Consider the following 9,315-nt stretch of genomic DNA (forward strand, 5'->3'; position numbering starts at 1 on the left):
CTATAAAGCCATCATTTTAGCTATAATCACTGTTAATATCCTTGATGCACAGCCTTCCAGATTTGATATATTATACGTTTCAAAACAAAATTAGAACTGAAGTTGTGGCTCAGTGGTAGAGCACTTGCCTAGCATGCGTGAGGCACTAGGTTTGATCTGCATATATGACAGCATGGTATTAGCACCAAAATAGACAGATAGACCAATGGCACAGAGTAAGAAGACACAAAGACAAACTCACATAAATACAGTTATCTCATACCAGACCCTAATCTCCAAAAAAAAAAAAAAAAAAAAGACTAGAGCAATGCTCCACGCTTGTAGCCTGTACGCCTAGCGACTGCTGAAGCTGAGGCAGGAGGATCAGAAGTTAGAGGCCAACCTGGGAAATTTAGCAGAAGCCCTAAGAAACTTAGGAAGACCCAGTCTCAAAATAAAAACTGAAGAGCTGGGGATGTAGCTCAGTGGTAAAGCACCCCTAGGTTTGATCCCTGGTATGGAAAATAAATAGATGCTTTTTTTTAAAGTCTGGGGTTGCCAGATGTGGTGGTGCACACCTGTAACCCTATGAACCTGGGAGCCTGAAGCAGGAGAATTGCAAGTTGGAGGCCAGACTCAGCAATTTAATGAGACCCTGTCTCAAAATAAAAATAAAGGGGGTTGGGGGTGTAACTTAGTGATTAAGTGCCCCCTGGGTTTAATCCCCACTACCAAAAAAGGGGGTCTGGGGTTGTAGCCCAGTGGTAAAGTGCACCTGGGTGCTAAGAGCCACAGCCGAGTGGGAATGGCCCCTGGCATTTTGCCAGAAGTAATGGTTGAGAGGCGAGCCATTAAGATGATGATAATTAAGTTAAGCTGTCTATAATTGCTGTGACTGGATGATGCTGGATTGAAACAGGCTGTGTATTCAATTGTATATAGACCCCTGTGTCCACCTCGGGAGGCTACTTTGGAGTTCTCAAGGGGATTCCTGGGGAGTTCGCGTTGGTTGGTGAAGTTCCCGTGGAGGGAGTTCCGGTTGGTGTGTGGTGTGTCCCGGAGAAGGCCACGTGGGTGGCATTTCGGAACCTGGGTTCAATCCCCAGTGCCTTTATATAAATAAATAAATAAGCTGGTCATGGCATGCATGCCTGTAATCAAAGCCAGCCTCAGCAATTTAGCTGAGGCCCTAAGCAACTCAGTGAGACTCCGTTTCTAAATAAAATATAAAAAGGGTTGAGGATATGACTCAGTGGTTAGGTGCCCCTAGGTTCAATTCCTGGTACAAAAAATAAATAAATGAAAAATTTTTTTAAATAGAGGAAAGCTATAAATGTAATGGCACTCCCTGATTTGAGGCCAAAACATAATGTAGGTGGAAACTTTGCAATCTTAGAGAAAAATGAATAATCAAAGGTTAAGATAATGTATTTGGAGAAGACTTCAGCAGAAATGACTACTTATGTCTGGGAGTGGTGGTGCATGCCTATAATCCCATCGGTAGGGAGGCTGAGGCAGGAGGATGGCAAGTTCAAAGCCAGCCTCAACAACAGTGAGGCACTAAGCAACTCAATGAGACCCTGTCTCTAAATAAAATACAAAAAGGGCTGGGGATGTGGCTCAGTACTCAAGTGCCCATGAGTTCAATCCCTGCCCCTCCATAAAAGGAAAAAAGAAATGACTATTTACCACATCTTATTTTTATGTGGTTTTCAGAGTAATTTGACAAACTCTTATTTAATGGTGCATGAAAATAGAGACTGTGCAATTTTTCTATGATAGCTACTCTTTAGTAAAACTGAAATTTTGTCATTTTTCATGCATTTAATCATTTCATAGCCTCAAATAAAGGTACATTGGAAGGGATTTTAAGACTTTGACACCTATTTATTTATTTGCAGATTGGGGATTGAATCCAGGGGTACTCTCCCACTAAGCTACATCCCAACCCTTTTTACTTTTTATTTTGAGGTAAAGTCTTGCTAAATTACCCAGACTACTTGAACTTTCAATCCTCCTGACTCATCCTCCTGAATCACTGGAATTACAGGTGTGCACCACCATGACCAGCAACCTTTTTCCTTTTTTTAAGTCCATGAAACTGGTGCCATAAGCAATGAAATAACTTGCCTAACATGTCAAATTCTGGGCACTGCAAAACTTAGACCTCTCTATGGACATGTACATAGTGAGACAGTACTTCATATTTATTTAATAAACCTTCAATTTTCTCTGAAATAATTTACCTTCCCTTGGCATCAACTAATAAAGAACTCCCAACTACAACTTTCTGTCTTACATGCATTCAAAAAAAAGTGTGAGGGACCAAGTACTTAGGAGGCTGAGGCAGGAGAATCCCAAGTTTGAAACCAGCCTGGGCAACTTAGCAAGATCCAGTCTGAAAATAAAATAGAAAAGGCTGGGGGTGTAACTCAGTAGTAGAGTGCTTGCCTAGCATGTGCAAGGCCCTGGGTTGAATCCCCAGTACTGCCAAAAAAAAATGTTTCAAGGGAACTTATAAGGAATTAGCAAACTGGCCTTGGCAACTTCATTAGTGTATTAAGTGATCATACTTATACTTTCTCTTTCTTCTCCTCCTTCATTCAGACCAAAAACAACAACAACAAAAGCCTGAATCCTTTTAAATACCCTTTCTTTTCATATGTTCAGTATTTATCCAGACAATTTCCTCCAAATTTCAAAATTTTTTTTTTTTTATTTTGAAAGAATGAGAGAAATAAGACAGAGGTATCAATTACCAAGAACAATGACACTGAATAAAATACAATAGGTACTCTCCCCACACACAACCCCCACCCCTTTTCCCATCCCTGGCACAATAATACTAAAACCATCAAAGCACATTTAACAAGGAGAAACAGCAGTATGTGATGAAGGAAGCAAATTTCCATACTGCTCAATCCAACTAACCCATGTCAAATGTCCTTCCCCCAGCTAAACTCCACCTACTGGAATGATAAAGAAGTGTAGGGGAGACAACTCTGGGGGTGATTTGAACTCTGCTTACACTGGCAAAGTTCAGTGAAGAATCAATAGGGGTAGTAAATCTGTTTGGCAGGGAAACAGGATACAGCTTCTCTGTCAATTTTCAGAGACAGTTTCAGAGAATAGCTAATGTTTGAGATTCCGATTTCTAACAAGACCAATGCCTGCTCCCTCAACCACAACAGTGGAGCAGCTGCCAAATCCTGGTTAGCTACTAAGAATAGTGGAAGTGAGGCAGCTGTGAACTTAAGAAAATCTGAAGAAGATGTCTAGTAACAAGATTACTGTTTCAGTTTTTAAATGTTAGTAAAAGAACTTAGTAGGTTGGGCTTGAACAAAGGCAAGATGAAACGTCCTATTTTATCACTTGAAGAATAGACCATCAATTGACTGCATGTATCCTTTGTTTTAATTAAACTCAATATGAAGTATTTAAAAATTAACTATTGAAGCAAAGGCTAATTAATTAATTTTACACATAACTCAGTGTTTCAAATTAAAGGAATTTTTCCCAAAGTGGTGAGTTTAAGTTTTCAGCTTTATCTAGAGAACATACCATCCCCACCAGGGAATAGGTCACTTGTTTTATACCAAAAATGGAATTCTCTTTTTAGGAAATTTTTTATTCTATCTTTACTGGAATCAATTTATAAAGGGAAGGATACCTGTGCAGGATTAGTTCAAGATCAGAGCCTTCTCCACATGTGTGTGTGTGTACACACACAGTAGTTCAATATATTTCCCCACACATAATCTCACAGTCACATGCTTGCTGGAGTCCATCTCACAAATACACTTCAATAGTAGCCGTATACATGTACATGCAGCAAGATGTGAGCATTGCCCCAGAGTGATTACAGGTGGTGCACAAATGTCAATGTGGGGAGGTCATTTTAGAGTACAATGTACACAAGCCAATTAACTTGCAGATTATATTTTCCATTTTCCCCAAGATAAATAAATCAAATGAAAAATACACACTGACATCTTCCTGGGTGTCATGGAGGCAACTGCCTGGAAGGTCCACTTTTTGCACTTCCACTTTCCTATGACACCTTCACTTTGCCCTGAGGGGCCTTTTCATATAAGGAGGGTTGCTCCTCAGCATTCTCAGGCAAGGGCTTCTTCTCAGAAGACCGATCTTCAGGCTTGCGGGCAATCAGCAGGCGGCAAGTGAGCAGAATTCCAAACACCAGAGCATGGGCATAGCGTTTGAGAGGATCACCAACCAGCTGGTGAAAGAAGAGCACAGCCAACACCAACAAGAGTAGGAAGAAGTTGGCCACATCTTTGGGACGCCCAGGCACAAGGGTCATGACAATGCCACAGGCTACTTCAAGGGCACCAATGCTTTTTCGGAGGAGAATGGAATTGATGCCCATTTTCTTCAGCAGAGGGAGAGCTCGAACATAGCTCTTGTAAGCACGTTTCTAGAGTGGGAATGTCATAAGAAAAACACTGTATTAACCATGAGTAACATTCAAATGAAGAAAAACAGAAACAGGGGCCTCCTTCCCTATCATGGCACTTACACACCAGCCAAGGGAATCCCATTTTTCATTTTGTCCCCTAAATAAAAGCCTTATAATTAAGAAAAAGCAAGTAATCTGTTATGTTCCCTGTGATTTAAAACTTAGTAATAGTACTACTATGGTGTGAATATTTTTGTCCTCCCCAAATTCATGTTGAAATCCTAAACCACAAGATCATGGTATTAGTACATAGAGCCTTTGGGATTTAATAGGGCTGGGGTGGAGTCCTTATAAATGGGATAATGCCTTTATAAAAGAGGTCCCAGCGAGTGCTGTCTTGCCCCTTATACCATGTAAGGACACAGCTAGAAGTCACCAAAATGAATGTCCTCAACAGACACCAAATCAGCTGGCACCTTGACCTTGGACTTCCCTGACTCTAGAACCATGAGAAATAAGTTTCTGTTGTTTATGGTATTTTGTTATAGTAGTTTGAATGGACTAAGACATGCACCAAATGTCATAAAGCAAAGAATTTGGCTTCATAATTTAAAAAAGTTGTCAATTATAAATTATAACCATTGGGTTGAGGATGTAGCTTAGTAATAGAGTGCTTGCCAGTACAAGGTACTGGATTCAATTCCTAACGCTGCTAAAAAGAAATCATAAGTGGGTTGGGGTTGTGGTTCAGTGGTAGAGCACTTGCCTAGTATGTGCAAGGCACTGAGTTCAATTCTCAGCACTGCATATAAATAAATTGAAATAAACTTAATTTTTTAAAAGGGGATCTCATTTATATTTTAAAAAAAGAAATTATAAGCATTAAGCATTTAAAAGAAAATTCACTGGGCCTATAAAAACTGGTATGTGTTAGCCACATCCACATTTTCTAGGGTCTGCCTTATACAAACCCAGATGCACATGAATGAATACCAAAAAAAATAAAACAAGGCAAGGCATGGTATGATAAAACTTCTTTAAGTCGTACTTCCCTAGGGCTGGGGTTGTGGCTCAGTGGTAGCGTGTTTGCTTAGCATTTTGCAAGGCCCTGGGTTTGATCCTCAGCACCACATAAAAAGAAATAAGTAAAATAAAAATATATATAAAAAAGTTGTACTTCCCTAATTTGGCACTTATGATACTTCCAAAAAGAACTGAACTGGATTTTACATTTGTGGAATCTATAAAAATTGCTGTGCAAATAGAGAAATAAAAATGTATGTAAATATTAGCTTCTTATATATCTTAATATAATAAGACAAAAATCATTCCACTGTTCATTGAAATAAACTTTAGACATTTACAAGATAATACTTTTGTTAGCTTAATTCAAATACTTATTGAACACCTACTTTGGTCTGTGCATTGAAGATACAGAGAGAACTAAGGCAGGATCAGGAAGCTCTCAGTCTAGTGGTGGGTGGATATGTAAATGACATTATTATAGCAGCATGTTTAATTGTATATAATAGATGTCTGTACAAGGTCCAATGGCAACCCAAAAGGAAACGTTATAGGACAGAAGAAGGAGTCACTAGATATATTACAAAATAATAGAATTATATAGATTTTAGGGTAATAGGTCATTCATAGTTTTCACTATTCAGATTGGCATAATCCTCATTTGGGAGTATATTGATGACATTTTTATCAAGTGTCTTACTAGTTTGGTCCACTGCTTTATTTTTCATTAAAAAAATCTATTCACTGACCCAGTATTTATTGTCTCCTTGTGCTAGGCACTGTATTATGTATTCTGGATACAGACATCAATCATTCAAAGGGCACTGCCATCCTGAAGCTTAAAGTTTACAAGGGAAAAAGTAGATATGTAAAAGCATAAATGGAATAAAATGTTGTGAGTGTTGAATAAAATTATGTATTGGGTACAGAGGAAGCACATCAGAGAGTGGTCAAATCTCCCTAGATGATGACAGAAAATTGAGAGTTAAATCTTCAAAGAAGAGTAGGCATTTGCAAGATCAATACAGGAAGGGCTTTGCAGACAGAGAAAGCTGGATAAGAAAAGGCCCCTAAAGCACAAAATAGACTGGTTTGTTGCAAACACTTCCTGAGTTTAGCATAGATTGGGGGAGGAAAGGAAGAGAGGTGAGATGTAAAACAGAAGAAATAGATACGAATTGGGTCATGAAGAATAGTGTCTGGCTGGGCGGGATGGCACACGCCTGTAATCCCAGCGGCTCAGGAGTCTGAGACAGTAGGATGGCAAGTTCAAAGCCAGCCTCAGCAATAATGAGGCACTAAGCAACTCAGTGAGACCCTGTCTCTAAATAAAATACAAAATAGGGCTGGGGATGTGGCTTAGTGGCTGAGTGCCCCTGAGTTCAGTCCCTGGTACCAAAAACAAAAACAAAAAAGAATGGTGTTTGTTGTTGTGTTATGGAGCTTTAGACTTTGTCCTATAAGCCAGGGGGAGTAACGTAATCAATTTGCTTTATTAAGGAAGGTTCTTCTGGAAATAGAATGAAGGATGGATTGGGAGACAGATACTTGGAAACAAAGAGATCAGGTAGAGACCTGGACTAGCATAATAACATTGAAGATAGAAAAAAAAAACAAGAATACTTTGATATACCCAAAGGACTTAAAATCAGTGTACTATAGTGACATAGCCACACCAATGTTTATAGCAGCTGAATTCACAATAGCTAAACTGTGGAACCAATCTAGATGCCCATCAATAAATGAATTGATAAAGAAACTGTGGTATATATACACAATGGAATATTACTCAGCATTAAAAGAGGATAAAATTGTGGCATTTTCAGGTGAATGGATGGAATTGGAGAATATTATGCTTAGCGAAATAAGCCAGTCCCTAAAAACTAAAGGTCAAATGTTTTCACTGATTAGTGGATATTGATCTACAATGGTGGTGGTGGTTGGGGGGAAGAATGGAGGATCTTTGGATTGGGCAAAAGGAAGATTGGGGAAGGGTTATAAGGATACGAAAGATGGTGGAATGAGATGGACATCATTACCCTAGGTACATGGATGATTACACGAATAGTATGTCTTTACACTGTGTACAACCAGAATTGAAATATTGTGCTCCATTTGTGCACGATGAATTGAAATGCATCCTGCTATCATGTACAACTAAGTAGAACAGATTTTTTTAAAAGATTTTAAAAAGAATACTTTGAAAGCAAAATCAACAGAACTTGGTGTCTTATTGGTTGTAGCCACTGAAGAAAAGAGTCAAGAAAAATTCTGAAGTCTTTGGTGTGGATGCCTGGGTAAACAGGTGTTACCATTTCTTAGTAGGAGAACTAAGAGAAACTTGATTTGGGGTTTTTGAATCAAGATACCTTTAAAAGCATCCAAGTGGAGATGATTTGTAGGCAGCTCAATTAGAGAAGTCTGGGCTAATGATCAAGCATGGATAGTCATCAGTATGCCCAAGGAGGGTATATACAATTCTGTGACAGACATTTAAGATATGGGAAGGAAAAGAGAGTCCACAAAGCACACAGAACAAAGTTATGGTCAGAAAAGTGAGAGGAAAATCAGGAGAGAGAATCTCAGACACCAAGAGGAGTTTGTTGTTGTTGTTGTTGTTTTTGTACCAGGTATTGGACTCAGGGGTGCTTAACCAGTGAGCCATATTCCCGGCCCTTTTTTATATTTCATTTTGAGACAGGGTTTCACACTGAGTTGCTAAGAGCCTCACTAAATTGCTTAGACTGGCTTTGAACTCATAATCCTCCTGCCTCAACCTCCCAAATCACTGGGATTATAGACACGTACCACTGCACCCGGCCCCAAAAGGAGTTTTAAGAAGAGACTCATGGGGCTGGGGTTGTGACTCAGTGGCAAAAGTGCTTGCCTAGCATGAGTGAGGCACTGGGTTCAATTCTCAGTACCTCATATAAATAAATAAAACAAATGTCCATTAACAACTAAAAAAATTAAAAGAAGAGACTAATGGGTTTGTGGGTGTAACTCAGTGATAGACCATGTACGTGAGTTTCTTTTAATCCCCAGTGTGCATCATGTGAATGCCCTCTACACTCACACACAAAAGGCAGAAGATGGGCTGGGGATATAGCTCAGTTGGTAGAGTACTTGCCTCGCATGCACAAGGCCCTGGGTTCAATCCTCAGCACCAGATGTCATACAATTACAATCAGCCCTTCATACCTACAGGTTCCATCTCTATGATTCAACCAACTGCAAATAAAAAGTGTTTTTAAAAATTAAATCTGCTTCCATTTCCATAGTTTCCCTTCTCTCTCCCTTTCTCTCCCCCCACTCGTCTCTGTTTAATGTTAATCTTTTCCTCATGCTCTTCTTCCCTGTTCTGATCTTAGTTGCTCTCTTTATATCAAAGAAGACATTTGGCATTTGTTTTTTAAGGATTGGCTAGCTTCACTTAGCATAATCTGCTCTAATGCCATCCATTTCCCTGCAAAATCCATGATTTTGTCATTTTTTAGTGCTGCGTAATACTCCATTGTGTATAAATGCCACAGTTTTTTAATCCATTCATCTATTGGGAAATGGAAGGAGACCCTCATTGTTACACAAAATTACATATAAGAGTTTGTGAGGGGAAAGGGGAAAAAAAACAAGGGAGAGAATTAAACAACAGCAGATGGGGTAGAGAGGGAAGATGAGAGGGAAGGGGAGGGGGAATAGTAGGGGATAGGAAAGGTAGCAGAATACAACAGTCACTAATATGGTATTATGTAAAAATGTGGATGTGTAACCAATGTGATTCTGCAACTTGTATTTGGGGTAAAAAATGGGAGTTCATAACCCACTTGAATCAAATGTATGGAAGATGATATGTCATGAGCTGTGTAATGTTTTGAACAACCAATAAAAAAAAAAA

The 9,315-nt window shown here is 39.2% G+C and overlaps 1 protein-coding gene across 1 annotated transcript in view; it reads right to left on the reverse strand.

The window, feature by feature from the left end:
* Nucleotides 1-2,671: 2,671 nt before the first annotated feature.
* Tmem35a (transmembrane protein 35A) overlaps nucleotides 2,672-9,315 on the reverse strand; it is a 19,032-nt gene continuing 12,388 nt past the window's right edge. Inside the window, exon 2 of the mRNA XM_015502275.2 lies at nucleotides 2,672-4,415. Within this exon, the coding sequence (XP_015357761.1) occupies nucleotides 4,032-4,415 (384 nt within the window). The 3' untranslated portion in view covers nucleotides 2,672-4,031. The remainder of the gene's footprint in view (nucleotides 4,416-9,315) is intronic.

The sequence above is a fragment of the Marmota marmota genome, unplaced genomic scaffold, assembly GCF_001458135.2.
Source record: "Marmota marmota marmota unplaced genomic scaffold, marMar, whole genome shotgun sequence".
In the NCBI taxonomy this organism is placed as follows: Eukaryota; Metazoa; Chordata; class Mammalia; order Rodentia; family Sciuridae; genus Marmota; species Marmota marmota.